General features: G+C 34.8%; 1 protein-coding gene across 31 annotated transcripts in view; it reads left to right on the top strand.

Moving 5' to 3' along the window:
• slo (calcium-activated potassium channel slo) overlaps nucleotides 1-15557 on the top strand; it is a 103123-nt gene extending 87566 nt beyond the window's left edge. For 6 of the 31 annotated variants that reach the window (XM_018522223.1, XM_018522232.1, XM_018522230.1 and 3 more), the window contains 12 exons: nucleotides 4114-4176; nucleotides 6467-6499; nucleotides 6671-6803; nucleotides 8752-8811; nucleotides 10367-10763; nucleotides 11772-11955; nucleotides 12065-12130; nucleotides 12386-12522; nucleotides 12772-12884; nucleotides 12982-13143; nucleotides 13685-13778; nucleotides 14323-15555. In XM_018522223.1, coding sequence (XP_018377725.1) covers nucleotides 4114-4176; nucleotides 6467-6499; nucleotides 6671-6803; nucleotides 8752-8811; nucleotides 10367-10763; nucleotides 11772-11955; nucleotides 12065-12130; nucleotides 12386-12522; nucleotides 12772-12884; nucleotides 12982-13143; nucleotides 13685-13778; nucleotides 14323-14403 — 1523 coding nt within the window. In that variant the 3' untranslated portion in view covers nucleotides 14404-15555. Of the gene's footprint in view, nucleotides 1-4113; nucleotides 4177-6466; nucleotides 6500-6670; nucleotides 6804-8751; nucleotides 8812-10366; nucleotides 10764-11771; nucleotides 11956-12064; nucleotides 12131-12385; nucleotides 12523-12771; nucleotides 12885-12981; nucleotides 13144-13684; nucleotides 13779-14322 lie in introns of all 31 variants that reach the window. The other 25 variants (XM_018522220.1, XM_018522221.1, XM_018522219.1 and 22 more) reach the window with 16 other exon arrangements.
• Nucleotides 15558-16502: the final 945 nt, after the last annotated feature.

The raw sequence follows: 16502 nt of genomic DNA, 5'->3' as shown, positions 1-16502 counted from the left end.
AACCTCAGCGTTCATATTGTAACAAAATTATAGTTCTAACTAATTATATCTGTACAATGTATATAAAGAAAAGCAATTTTCTCTTTATTTTATACGATGCACAAAAGATATGTGCCGTGAAATAAATGCTAGTAAATTTATAGTACAAAATACTGTAATTATTTCGGAGTAATGAATTTGTGATATTTATTGAAATATCTAAATAATAATGTAAATCTGATTGCAATAATAGTTTCTTATCTTAAATTAAATACTGTTACATCAAGAACTGTACTTTTAACTGTATTTAAATATTTATTTAATTTATTTATTTAAATACAGTTATCTATTGTATCAAATAAATTCAATTCAAAGGTCATATTTAAATAAACAGTTTTATATGCGATTTAATTATATCATTTGTTTGATGGGTATATTGTAAAAAAGGCAAAATTTTCTAATCCGGAAATATGATTTGAAGTTACAATACACGATTTAAGGTCTTGACGATTAAAGATAATGTGTATATACAATCAAAATTTTTACATTTATAATCATATTTATTATACGACGATCTCAACGGTAAACTTTAATTACATGTGTTTCTTTCTATTCAATAAATTTTTCGTCAAGGCCTATTTTATCGATAAATTTTACGCGGTTTCAAACGAAAGATTACCAAATAAAAAAATTATCATTACATATTCAACAAGACTAGCACAACGCGCGAAACCACAGAAATTTTCATACCTAGTACAAGATATTAAGTCTATTTATTAAGCTTGTAAGACCTTGATTGGTCTGCATAATGGTTCGCGATAAGTTTTTACAACAAAATTATAATGTCGTTGTGCTAATCTCCTAAAGTTCGTTCGGATTGATAAATGGCTCCAGCGTAGAACATCGTTAGTGTTTGAGTCCCTATTGGTGTGGTGTTCTTAACTATTTTGCAACTGAGATTACACTACTATCAATGTCGTTTTGAATGTAGTTTTCCTAAAAGTTTGTCAGTGTTACTCGATGGTTATTGTTGTGAGTGAATTATGAAATTAACGCAATCGAGAATCGACGTGATGTGATTGCCTTGAAGTATTAAACTACCTCCAATCAACCTTGCATCGATGTTCGATATCTAATAACTCGACGTGTAATTAGAGATACTTTAGAATTAGCCCTTTTTATTACGTGGATTTTTACTCGTCCTGTGGCAGAGGCAACGATCGTTGATATCGAAGAGAACTAACGTCTTTAACTAACGTCGTAACTTGATATTCGTTTCGGTATTTCCTTAAGTATTTTCGACGTCATAGTAAATGTTTCGTAATTAACACATGAGTGTTACCGCTGGATATGGAGTACCTGTGTGTTTCGTTCGCAAAACACTCTTTGAGTCGGCGTCAACGCCACGTTGATATCGTCAGGCGGACCGCCGATATCCATTTACTTTATTAACGGTCAGATGAACGTCGCTTTTGGATTGACGGCGTTGTCACGCGACATCAACGAGTGTTCTGTGCCATAAAAAAAATTGTTGGCCATCGGAGCAACTTCGCGGACAGTTTGATTCGCCAACGGCGTAGAGATCAATGAAACATTGATGACCGTTTCTCCGATTGTCATACTATTTTTTTTCCTCTTTCCCTCTTTCGGAAGCAGATCGGTGTTTGAGCACCACATCTTCACGATGTTAGATAGACGTGTACACGTGAGCGATGCGCGCGTAAGAGAAGCGTGACAAATGTCAATTAATTAACGTAAAAATCTACACACTAGCACTACTAGCATCGCTCATTCGAGCAACGCATTCTATACTCATCTTACTCATGCATACACGGCGAAACACGCGAATCACATTAAATGTCAAGGTACACACAATTCACATTCACGCGCGCACACACACCCACACATACACGCGTTACATACGTAATCTACACGCGAGAAACAATAAAACACACGCGCGCGCGCACGGGCTCACGACAGAACACGAGATTCGCAAGCAAAGACTCTTTAACTAACTCTCTATATGTGTCTATCTGTCCGAATCTATCTTCTCTCCTCGTCTCCTCCACCACTCCGCATAGGTGAAGACCTCTCGTACGCAAGTAAGTCTAGCGAAAAACGCGGATGTACATTGACATTTATATATATATATATGCATTTTTCTCTCATTCTTGTATATATTATATTTAATTTCACGTACAATCTCCTCCGGCCGCGGTCGCGTTCACACGAGAAGATGCAATTTAGATCGCAACGCACGCACACGCGTTGCTACGCGTTCGTAGAAGCGTTCGTAGGTGCTAATCAAACGCGGACATTTTCAACGGTTTACGCAGTGATGCTGTACAACCGTAGGCAATACCGTCGATGAACCGTACCACCTTTTACGCATTTACTCGAACATCCTACATCGGTCTATCATTTATTTTCCAATCAACTTGATCTGACAAACGAGTTAGATTGACAGATTGAATTACGGGATGAAACTTATTGCATTTTGTGGAACATGGAAAATGTGTCCTCAAATAAACAGTGTCGTGCAAAAATCAAGTCATCAAAATTCAAAATTTGAAAAGTAACGATTTAAAATGGAAAATATTATGAGATATTACATCAATTTCATGTGAAAATAGATTGAATTAAAATCGAATGGAGAAAATACGTGTGTCAATTTAAGCTAGCTACAATGATATTTGGAGATTTAGTTTCTTGGCGGTGTTTCATATTTAAAAATTTGATTGTGAGATATATATATATCTCCTAATAATACGAGTGCAATATATCTCATCGCAACTCGATTTGTCGACTTTAATCATTTCCTCATTAATTTCTGTTTACATCCTTCCAAGAAAACCGGGAGTTCTGCAATCTCATGTTTTATAACAGGAAAACAGGGAATTACACTTTGCACAATTTGTGGGGACGTTTCCTTGGAAGAAACGTATCAAAGGGGATTTACTTTGATTTTCCGAGCGAAGACGAATGTCTATGGCTCGAGTAAGTGCGTAAAGAGGGATTTCGCATAAATTGCTAAGTATTCTCACTCGTCTCACACTGTGCGTCGGTTTCGAGATAATGTCAATTGTAAATAAAACGTAGGTCGCAATCGTCGGCGCGTCTCGTCCGGCAGATGGCGAGTTCACGTCGAAATCCAAAAAGAGAATTCTCCTTGCGCTTTCAGTAGATGAGCTCTATGATCTTTCATGCACTCTTTCAATCCCTCCTGAGCTTTTGCAAAGTCTTTGTCGTTTTGCACGTGAATTCTCTTTCCCGGAGAATGCAAAGCGCGCACTGACAATGCCGAGTAAATATTCACTCTGTAAGACTATATTATAGCATGCTTAGGACAGGATATAACACGACGCAAGTGGAGGCAATAAATCGTTTTTAACTTGTACGTTCATCAAAAATAGGCTAAGGTTGTTACGTTAGTAAGTTGCTCGATATCGGTTGCGTCTTCTCCACTTGCGTCATCTTCGGCATGAATTAGGAATGTTTTGGGCACACTGCACGTTTATGATCGTAGGTCGATTTTAGTATCATGTTGTATAACGTTCCCGCAATATGGTCGAGAAGTTGTTTTTAATATTAAAATTCTCGTAAAAACTGTTTGACCTTAACTCGTCCATGTTGTCACGAACTGTATTTTTATATCTGTTAGAATTTCAGAACTACACATTTATCTCCACAATTTTAATGATTATTTTCTTTACGATATTTTGTTCTTAGCGCAATATGAAAGGCCGTTTCAGCTTAATATCGTCGACGTTATATTCTACATTTAATTATTACATATATATAGATTTAATTTATATTGACATTTATATTATATAAGTAAAATTTTAGTCAACGGCTTATATATGATAATCAAATTTTAATATTTTTGTATCTCGTTATATTTTTACATTTCCTAGCTTTTAGCGCAAGGTAAGGAAAGACTGTTCTTGTAACTTTTTTTTTTGCTAAGTATAACAAAATCATTCTGATTTTTTAATTATCAGTATCGTCACGCGACGCTGAAACGGAACTTTGCTTTTAGAAGTTATAGTGATTTAGTACTGTCCAACGATAGAGTAGCGACTAGGCCTTAGGTAATTAGTTAGGGTAGCTAACATGTGTAGTGGTTTGTTACAGACGACCACCATCCTCCCCCCACATTCACTCCGCCAGAACTGCCCAAGATGGTTCACGTAAGAGGTACAGTTACACCTCAATCAAAAACCATGCTACAGTCTCGCAAGCTGCCCTTTCTAATTTCGATTGGCAATACGACACGAATATGCTAACGAGAAGTTGCTTGACAATTAGCAGATACGACGATCCTAAAAAGAATCACTGCTCTCGATCGACATCTCTCGGAAATTCGATCTTCCGCATTTGATACGCTTCGTCAAACTCGCTTGAGCGATAGGTTCTTGATACGTCGTGTTCGATTAAGATTTTTCTTTTTATCAAAGTTTACCGTGATAATTTTGTGTTGCTGAAATATTGGAGGAAGTAGAAAAAAATTGATGTATAATGAAATGTCAATCTTTTGTCCTAATCATGATTGTTTGTGTTAATGAACATTCTCGTATATACTACTTTCTCCATTATTGACAGCGTTGCATGAAGTTGTTTAATAGATTCAATACCTGTTTCATACTTTTCCGTCATTTTATTTCTAGTGTAGTGTATATTTAAAATTATAAATTTATGTCGTGTTACTTTAATGACTATTTTATTTGGAATCATCTTTATTACATAAAATTATCTATATTTTATATTTTATAAATTATATAAAAAGTGAAATAAATTATTTAATTTTCAAATTTACTGAAATTTATTGAATTAGTTTGCACAAAACACAATTTTAGTATAGTTGCAATAGCATATTCGGTAGTCATATACAATTTTTTTTTTATATTATTTATTCATTTGCTTCATCATAGATTCGTAAAGCATTTAATACATTTCGCAGATGTTAATGACTAAAATATGTTTATTTACTGACCCACATGTTTTTTTTCAAGTAAAATCACATATCTATGGACGTGCGTATCATTTTTAAAAGCGTTTTTTACGAAAAAGCGAATAAACAGATAATTTTTCGAAAAATAATATTTATAATTGCTTTTTGATCAAATAATTTATTATTGCAAAACATGTTTTGCTATAAATTAATTTTTTCATGAAATCAAAAATTCAGAGGATATAAAAAATATCTTTTTTGAATATAAACTAAGAATGCCAAAGTTGTTGGAAATAAGTTAAAATCGCGTAATTAAAATGCTCGGAATATCTATTGGTGCTCGTCTGCGTAAGTAGTAAATTGTTTCTAATTATGCAAATGTTTCTCATACTTTCACGTCAATTTATAAATTAAATATATACGCAAGTTTGTTATAAACTATAGATTTGCTCCGAAATTCTTCTCTTTCATCTTAATAAAAACCTTTAACGTAACATTCAGATTATAATTTATAAATGCTATTTTATTAAGTCAAATTAATTTTTGACAATACAAGTTTGAGAAACGTTACTTTAGTTCAAGTAATTTTTGCTGAACTAATTTCTCCCCTTAAATTTTGTGTATCGTAAATAGAATTTTTTCTCTCATACATTTAGAATGTTTGTTTCACGATTGAGTCGTTGACTTTGTGAAACGCGCTTTTCGATCGATAGTATCTTGTTGCTTTCAACTTTGTGAAGATGAATTTATAGTTGTATACACAGCACGGTAGATTAATGGTTTCTAATATATGGAAGTTTTAGTTTGGTAACATCTGTGTTTGTTGGCGAATATGTGTGTACATCATCTACTTTATAATTTTATTTCATCATTGCAGAAAATGGTTGTTCAAGAAACTACCGCGACAGGCGCCATATGTTGTCCCTCATTAATTTTCATAGCGCCGCAATAGCTTGCAATATTTCTATAAAGCTGATATTGCCTTTTCCTACTTAATGAATCTGTGAATAAATTTTTCTTCCTGCCTTTGATTTTATATTTTAAGAATATATTTTTAGAAAAGAATATTTAATATTTATTATATAGTCAAAATAACCAAATTTTGGAATCATTATTGTATAAGAACTATACTTTGCATTAGTTTCAAAATTATGCACAATCGAATGTTAATAGAAACAGAAAGAATCAATTTCCTAGAAAAATTATCTGTAATGAAACATGATATTTAATATATTAGGAAAAGAATTTTAATGTATAAAAGTTTAAAAATTTTGCAATTAAAGTTCTTCTCATTCGATCGTCGCCGTTAATTATTAATCTTGTGACACATGCAAAAAACATGTATAGGGTGAAGTATGCGCGCCTGTAAGCATGGGGCTGTAGGCTCATCATCACAAAATAATATAAGCTGTAATGGGGGGAGTTAGGTCACGATCAGTGTGACATTTTAATTGTCTTAATCATTGTTGCTTTGCCCACTGTCGACGATAAATAGGATGCTCAGATTTGGAATTAACACTGTTCTATCAATTTTAGGTGAAATCAGCCGTGAACGAGATGATCCGAATGGTAAGTTTTAGTTACGAGATGTGTAATATCAATTAATTTAATTTACTAATTCGTTAATTAAAGTTATAAAATGATTGAAAACCTGTTAACCCTTTGATATGAAATATCTTTCTATCATTTATTACTCAATATTATTTTATCAATATTATTGATAATCCCTTTACATTGCAGCCATGAGAAATCATCGGAACTCCATCGGAATGACCATGATAAACTCGACGAAGCAGGTCAACAAGGTGAAGCCAAATGTAAATCGAGCGACGAACGACAGTCTGTCCAGCCCGAATCAGCCGTATAATCAGAGGTACCTAATTATCCGCAGCACAATTTCATCATCACCTGGCATATTCGCATCCAAACATGATCACTTACATCGCCATCGTATATAAGAGATTATAATTTCATTCATAATCATTGATTATCAGAGTACTTAATGATACGCCTGTTTTGCACCCAACCAAAGCAATACATGCGAATTTCGCTACTGAGAATTAACATAAGAAGGCGAGAAGCGATCTTCCCAAAACAACGCTCGGATTTTTTAATATATATATTTTTTTATATCACTTTGTGGCGAGACTTACAGTGCACTCGACATTTGATATCGACACGTATTTTCTAAACAATGAGAATCGCTTTCTTCTCTGATTGTGAGTCGCTTGAACGTAAATATCTTCCTGAAGTACGCTCTGATCTCTCTCTCTATCCTGTCGTACAATAATTATTTATTTATTTATTTACATTTTATCACTTTAATTACAAGCTTACATGTATTATTCATAGCTGCACGATTAGAGTTACACACTCTTTCACATGTATTGTACAGAGGTTATTCAAATTGTAACTGAATTCTAATTGGCAAATAAGATAGAATTTTGCCAAGCCGTTCTGTGTGACAACTTTTCTGTGTACATAATAGGCCTGTTTTTTTTAGCTGAACTTCTTGCACGGTTCATTTTCCAACGTGAAGAGAAAAGGAAGAAAGATGAACCATGCAAGAACTTTAGCTAAAAAGAGCAGAACCTAATATGTTGCACAATATTTTCTAATTGACAAATTGACAACGAATTTTGAATAACCTAATTATACATGTCACAAAGTAAAATGTGCAGTTTTAAATATGCGCCTTTTATATTGTTCTTTTTTTTTGTAAATGCGTGTACTTTTCAGCTAAATGATATTAATCCATTAATATAACAACGTCCTACTTTGATCGAGTGCACTAGGATGATCTGCACATTAATGTATCAACGACCTTCGCATTAGCATTTTTCTAGCATGTTCCTAAAACCGTTAAACGTACGATCCATATAACCCGCCAAGATTTAACGTACCGATTCTCGGTAGAGATCTTCGATGCGATCCAGAATCATCTCATCTACGATCGAGAGAGCAATTTCGATATTTATATGTATATCGCGAGTCGCCGTTGACATATAAACCGAATAGACTCCTGATCGTTTATATTTAATTTTGTTACATTTCTAAAAGTGTTATTTTTTCTTGTGAAAGGACATATAGCCTGACCGGACATACTGTATCTTCTAGCGATAAAATGATCCCAGTCGATACCAATTAAAAATATAACATAACAGTATTATAATTTGTACTCAATAATGTAACTGTTATATAACACTATGTGTTATTTTACATTTATATTGTTGAGTGCGACATTGCAACATAGATGTTATGTTACTTTCATTTGATGTTGACTAGGATGTTGGATGTAAAACCAGTACATTAATCGGAAGCAAAAGAGATAAGCGCTTTTTATCGTTTCGCTCAAGTGTTGACAAAGGGCACCGTAAACTTGAACAACAAACGGTTCGCATAAATCACGAGAGAAATCGCGCGAGGACGACAGCCACTTGTATTACGTTGCCGGATGGTGCGAGTAACAGGCTACAGGTGGTCGTTGACATTTTCCGATGAACCTGTTACACGTCCGCTAGATTAGTTTCTGCAATTTCTCTCTATTATTATTCGAAGATCTCGGACATTTGGTGTTTTTTCCCAACAAACACATGTGATTCGTACCTTTGCAACCAAATCTTTGTACGTTAAAACAAGATCACATGGCGTGTAAGCGGCAATATTTCCTTTCACCATTAAAATCGAACGACAGCCTTGATTTAATTGCTGAAGAATCACTTATCATTCTCATCATTATATTTTTTCATCAACTGGGCCAAATCAGAGAGAGAGAGTCATCTGAGAACAGATCCAACGTTACGCAAACCTTCTGATTCCAGATCGCAAGAGGAGTCCGCATACGCTGGCTACCATCTCGCCTACGAAGTCAAAAAGCTCATGTACGCTTCTGTTGTTAACGCTACCTTGTACTGTGACGTGATTATGCGACTGCTTTATCCCACGGCTGTGTAATAATAATGAACATGCTTCCTGCATGTCAAGTGATGCTCGACTCTGAATATAAACCGCGATAGAATATTTAAGCCATCTTTTTTCTACGAGAAAGAATATACTAAGAACGTTACGTGTATTTCTACTTAATAAGTTTTAATTACTGACGTAAAATCAAATTTAATATCCGTAGTAATTCATACGTTTTTAATATGTTCAATTTTTTTAAATAAAATTAATTTTTAGTGTTTCTTACGTTTTATCAGCTCTATTATTTTTTTTTAATTAAATGTTACTTTATTATTATTTATCAGAAGGATTAATTAGGTAATTTGATGCGTTTTTTTATCTGACAAAACTATTCAATCGTTAACAAACGTTAATCCGCCAAATTAGATGCGCATTATAAGTCAATCTGTTTATTTCTTATTTTACGAGGAAATAAATTATTAGAAATAGCCTAATATAGAGACATAAATATCACAAATGAGCAGTATGTTCCATAAAGTTAAATTTTCCATCTCATATTACGTCTTTGAAATTGCGCACTGCGCTGTAGTTACTTATATGTAGCATGGTGCGACAGCAAAAAGTATAGAAGTCCATAGAGTTTTATGAGCATACTTAATCTTGGAAAACATGCACCACTGACGTTAACGACGCTCGTAAAAATATGTGGGTGTCATACGTCGAAATACGAGTTTTGATGGCCGTTTACGTCTTGTTCAGAATGCGTGAAACATTTGCGCGTACTGCGTTCAGACAAAGAATTACATTGACCGACATTTCTCATTTTAACGAAACGTTTTAAATTAATCGAATGCCGGTTTCTATCAATACAGTTTAATTTTAATCTCGGTTCAACTAACTCTTTATCTTTTTCTAATTCTAAAAGAAAAAGATGAAAAGTAAATTGAACTGAGATTATAGTTAATCTATAATACATTGATAGAAATGGGCATAAATAATTCGAATCAATCGCGGAGTTGAATTAATTGCGCAAGAGATGTAAAATCGCGCAATATATATCCAAATAGATGCGCAGTAAACTTTGTAACTTTTTAACAAATCCTGTGAAAATTGGGAATTTTATAGAGACGTTTCTTAAATCTTTATTACTTAAAAATTGTATTTATAAAGCATGCGACACGGAAGTTCAATAACTCCGAAAAGTTCTATATCTTTCTTTAATATTTGCTACATTGAAGTAATTTGTTATTCAACTCACCCTCACCCTAAGGTATAAAGTAACAACACTAGTAGCGCTAGATAATGAAAAATAATGCAATGTGAATGAAATGCATGCAAAAGTGTGGCTTTACGGTTTTAATCGATTTCATAAAAGCTTGAAGTGAAATTTCGAGAGTGATTCCTTTCACAATTTTGTACGGATAAGTGTAAGATTATTATTGTTACCGTTATTCTGTCTATAATACCATTGGCGATGGACATGTTATACCTATAACTTCGTTTATTTAATTGTAACGTGCGATTTTTTTTCAGGCCAACGAGTAGAGCCTCGGGTGGCACAAACGTTAACAACAACGGCGGTCTTCAGGTCGGGATCGCTGATGATCAAGCAAAAGATTTCGATTTCGAGAAGACCGAGATGAAATACGACTCGACGGGGATGTTCCATTGGAGTCCCTCCCGTAATCTCGAAGACTGCATATTGGATCGTAATCAGGCGGCGATGACAGTTCTTAACGGACATGTTGTCGTTTGCCTGTTCGCCGATCCCGACTCGCCCCTCATCGGACTGAGGAATCTTGTCATGCCATTACGAGCTTCCAATTTTCATTACCACGAGCTTAAACACGTAGTAATAGTTGGATCGGTGGACTACATACGCCGCGAGTGGAAAATGCTGCAAAATCTACCGAAGATATCGGTTCTAAATGTGAGGAAATTGTTCTCATTTCGTTGAATCGTAGCATTATCTTGCGTGATGATGTAAATATTTTATCGTATAGTACAGAACGTCTCGGATTTAAACAATAGAATATTTGTTCTTTATCTGGCTCTAAATTTGTTTAACGAACTTAGAAGTAAATCTTTTTAATCAAGAGTGTAATTAAAGATTATTATCTGTAAAAAATGTGTAAGATATTATTTTCGTCAGTCACTTGAACAATAGAATAAAAAATTAAAAAGACCAGATAATTACTTGAAAATTTGTTGCGTCCTAAAATTTAATTTGATGATCAGTTACTTTAATTTTAATTTATTCTAATATATGTAGATAAAAAAAAACTTCTTTTTAGATTTTATAGATTTTTTTATTAATGCCTCGAGAAGAAATTACAGAGACAATATATTTGAATATATAGTTGTATATTTTTCATACCTTTGGTATGAAACTCAAACTATTAGTTCAAAAAAGTACATGATAAATCTGAGACATTGTATATACTTTAATATATTTTTATATTATTATATATTATGAATAATAATATAATATATATATTATATTATTATATATTAATATTTCAAATGCATATTAACAAAGATTTTTGTATCTAATTACTAAATTTAAACATGAAACAAATAACCTTTATGTCAATACATAATTTTTTACCTTTAACTACCGTGTTTTACAAAGTTCTCGCATAAAATGTGAATGTAAACACGATATAACGAGATATCTATGCCAAATTGTTCTTTGTTGTTTGAACAATAGAATTGTTGAGGTATTATAACGAAATTCGCACAAAAATATAAAAATTCTATTAAAATTTTGATATGGATACTCAGATATCCATGTATTGACAGAAAAGTTAATAAAAGTCAAAAAATTGCTTGCGATTTGAATTGATCGCTAACATAAAAAGGAGACAATGAAAAATAATTTTGTGGCGGAAAAATTATGTCGTTGCAGCTTTTATTTTACTTGAATGATATTTTGCAGGGTTCACCATTAAGTAGAGCCGATTTACGCGCCGTTAACGTGAATTTATGCGACATGTGTTGCATCCTGTCGGCTAAAGTGCCTAGCAATGATGACCCCACCCTCGCCGACAAGGAGGCCATACTTGCATCCCTCAATATCAAGGCCATGACTTTCGACGATACAATCGGTGTGCTTAGCCAAGGTATGATATTATCGTTCGGAAAGCGGAGATCTTATTTCTTCGTTAAACCATGCTATTAAATCGAAAGTGCAAATTATAGCAGATAATGAATAAGGCAATTTGAACGCAGTTGGCAGCCCGATCGTCTTGCAACGACGGGGATCTGTTTATGGAGCAAATGTGCCAATGATCACAGGTAACGGAAAAGATTCCATCAAATCCTTAGAATTACTTATTACATATCTATGTGCTCAATATTGTTAGAATAAAAATGAAGATTGCTAAACATTATTATAATTAATTAGATATTATTTTAATTACACTATTAAAAGAAATAGGTTTTTTTCAAAGATGTTATTTTGTAATATTTCTTGATTAAAATCTAAAGATATCTTCGTGTCGAATATTAAAAATAACCGTACTTCTACTCATGATTATTTCATTATTCCAGAGCTTGTAAATGACAGCAATGTGCAATTCCTTGACCAGGACGACGACGATGACCCGGACACAGAACTCTACCTCACTCAACCGTTTGCCTGTGGTACTGCCTTTGCAGTCAGTGTATTGGATTCTCTTATGTCGACGGTCAGTATTAAAAATAAGCCTTTGGACTATGTATCAATCAATAATACACTTTATACACTCGTTCAGCGTAGTTTATTAGCATCCTCGTTTCTTGACATTCTACCCATACAGTACATAAGCTTGTAACAATATTGTTGCAACGTTACTATAATATTACTGCAATATTTCTGGAATATTGCAATGTTACTGGAACGATCCGTACTGTATGGGAAGTTATGACGAAAGTTATAACTTTATGTATTTCTGCAGACATATTTCAACCAAAATGCGCTAACTCTGATTCGGTCACTGATCACCGGTGGAGCTACGCCTGAGTTGGAATTGATCCTGGCTGAAGGGGCAGGCTTAAGGGGAGGGTACAGGTAAGATCTTTAATGATTTAATAATATCCATGCCGTGTATAATATCCAATTGTTAATCGATAAATCGATAAATGTGACATTTTTGTCTGATTCATAGTACGGCAGATAGTCTGGCTAATAGGGATCGGTGTCGTGTTGGTCAGATCGCGTTGTACGACGGGCCATTGGCTCAATATGGCGAGGGAGGCAAGTACGGTGACCTCTTTGTCGCAGCATTAAAGTCGTACGGAATGCTGTGCATTGGTCTGTACAGGTACAGGTACCGGACTTTTTTCCCTCTCTCGATGGTATTTATTGGATTACCCTACGCACATATATTTCTATACATTGTATATATTACCGTTCAAAAACAGCGACTACTCCGATTGCTGCCATTATTGTACCGCCGTTTATTACCTCTTACTATTCACGTACTTACTATGTGACTTATGATTTTCTGCCGCACACCTTTTACATTTTGCGTTTTTGCATCATGAAAAGAAAGTAATGAAAAGCAACGAGTTGTAAGTTGCCCTCATCCAAAAAATACCTATCATTTTTTACTATTTTCTCTCTCTCTCTCTCTCTCTCTCTCTCTCTTTCTCTGTCTTTCTATTATATTTTTGTCATCTTGTTATTTATTTAGCATTTAGTTGCCCGTCATACGGTCCACATATGTTTAGTTTAGTTTAGCTTAGTTTATTTTAGTTTAGCTTAACTTAGCTCAACTTTGATTAGTTTAGTTACACTTGGTGTAAATAGCTCGTGTTCTTCACCACTATCATTCTTCTTATTTGCTAACATTTACTCGAATCTTCTAGGTTTCGAGACACTAGCTCGTCGTGCGACGCCTCTTCCAAACGATACGTGATCACAAATCCACCCGATGACTTTACATTATTACCTACGGATCAGGTATCACATCTCAGATAATCTCATTACGTATTATAGAGTTCTAAGATTTATAAGAAATTTTATTAGTATGATTTTATTAGTAACAGCAAGAATAAAATTTTATTAATAATAGCAAAAATACAAAAATACAAAAATCAAACAATTTATACTAATACTTGTTAGATCTGTAATTTAACTCTTCATGAACTATCGAGTTTTGCACCTTCGGTTAACAACTTAGGTTTTTGAGTAGGAGATTTTTATATTGTTCCGAAACTGTGTAAAAATTTGATGAAAAAATTTTTGCGTATTTGTGAAAAAAAACTTTAACCAGTTTTTACTATCATAGAAATCGGATTGTATTTACAGATTTAAATTTATTTATCAGAATTTATATATATATATATTGCTTATAAATTGGCAAAATTAAAAATGTGCAATTAACAAGATATTAATCTTGGATCAAATTAGAGGCACCGTTAATATTTTAATTGCACATATTTAATTTTGTCTATTTATAAGCAATTCAAATCGCTTTACTGAATCGTTATTTCTAACTTGCCAGGTTTTCGTACTGATGCAGTTCGACCCGGGTCTTGAATACAGGCCGAGCAGAGGTGCCCGAGGCAAGGACGACTCCTCCTGATTGTTGCTGTGTAGCGCCCTCACCGATGGACCATATTCTTACATCTAATCATGCATTAGAAACCATCGTGCAGTCCGTCGTCCCTACAACTGTCCTGTCTTCGTCAACGAACGCCACTATCTCATGATATCGCTCATTATCAACGAGTTTATCGCGAGTTATTGTTCACAAGGCGGATTGCAACCATGTCCATTTCTTCGATTGACCGATACATACAGCGACAGTGCATAGCAAACGTAACGCTTATTCGCCAATTCAATCACTTAAAAAGTCTTATCTCGTTCGCCCCGTATGGAAATCGTTTTCATCGAGTCGTCGAATATCCCGAGAGTGATGCTCGATCGCCAAAACGAGGACTCGGAAAGAAAGCCTAATGAACAAGTTATCAAAGGGATGCGAGAAGGATGAAGAGGATATGCGAGAAGAGGAGGACAATGGAAGGGGCAACGGAAAATGGCATGATGCTGTGCGGTCCGAGGGTAGCTACACATCTCTCTTTCTTTATTCGAGCAAATCATCTTCGCTCGAAGACGATGCTATAAGGACTGAATTAGACATTTCGCAAAGCGTAAAACACTGTGTTATTAAGCCTCCTACCGATCCTTTGTGACCGGGGAGGAGGAAAGTGAACGCGGGAAAGGACACATAGCTTAAAGTTCTAGCACGTGGCTTAGCCTCAACGAGCGCTGTGGAATTGCAGTATCCTGCGCGGTGGAACGGAAAAACAATCGCCGTCACAGTAAAATCTCCGGTTTCTTTATTCTCCGGCACATGTTAATGTATATAATACGTAACCCAGAGAACACCGTCGTTCAACGTGCTGTGAGAGGGCGACGAGACGACGGGAAGAGGCGGAGAAGTGCAGCGAACTGGACACGTTCGTCGATGTTCCCTCATCGAGAGACTCTTCTCATCCCGATCTCGCGTCGGACTCTCGTGGACGGTGCCGGACTACACGCAACCCTTACCTCGTGTGTCTTGTTTTACGACTAAATGAAACCGAAAAAGAATCTCAATCAAGCACTTTCTACAGGCTCTATATATATATGTATATATATGTATACATATATACATATAGATAAATTACGATAAAATACCCTTTTCCACACAAATTTAAGTATAAATCGTCTATATATCGGTATATATACATTATAGGTATATATGCACATATATATATATGTATACACATAGATATTCTCTCTTTTATATATTTTTGTGAAACTCACGTGTGTATATATACGGACGTACATATATATATAAAAAAAAAGGAGGAAAAATATACATATGTGTAAAAGAAATACACGGATACACACTTATACACAAATACTCTCTCCTTTCATACACGAACATAAAGTATAATCATTTTACTTTTCTCTGGTTTTGTACATTTTCTCTCTATCTTCCTTTTTCTTGCTGCGCGTACATAACGTGTGCGCGCGTGCAACGCGGTCCCTTTCGCTCATACACGGAAAGAAACACGCACATGTAATCACACACCTACGAGAATAGGTATTATGACATATGCGCAATCACACAAATACAAGTTCAATTCACAATTCGAGTCACATACATATACTTACATAACATGTATAAACATCTTTCTCTTTCTCTCGCTCTTTCTCTCTCTCTCTCTCTCTACATATATATGTATATATAAATGTATACATATATATAAAATATGTTCACACACGCACATACATGCAAGCTGAAAATTAGATCGGAGTTCGCGCAGACAGTAGGACTGTTCTTCGGAAGAGGAAGTGGCATATATAGAATCTGGAAAAGCGATAAATAAAAAAAGAAAAAATATTCGTGATAATGATAAACGCACGACATGTATCAGCCGCTGCGAGACATCGATTTCGCGCTTCGATCATCACAGGATCGTAGACCGGAAGTCCATAAACTGAGGAGTAGCAAGCAGGAGTAGGAAGGGGGAGAGAGAGAGAGAGAGAGAGGGAGAGAGAGAGAGAAAAAGAAAATTGCGAAGCAGACAGATTAACAAACTAGTTGTGGTAGTCGCTGCCGTGTTTCGTATTACGCATACACCTTGTATAATTGTCGTCATCGTCGTCGTCGTCGTCGTCGTGTCGTCGTCG

This window comes from Trachymyrmex cornetzi, unplaced genomic scaffold (genome assembly GCF_001594075.2).
Source record: "Trachymyrmex cornetzi isolate Tcor2-1 unplaced genomic scaffold, Tcor1.1 scaffold129, whole genome shotgun sequence".
NCBI lineage: Eukaryota > Metazoa > Arthropoda > Insecta > Hymenoptera > Formicidae > Trachymyrmex > Trachymyrmex cornetzi.
Note: the sequence above shows the minus strand (reverse complement) of the source record. Positions and strands in the feature narration are given on the sequence as shown.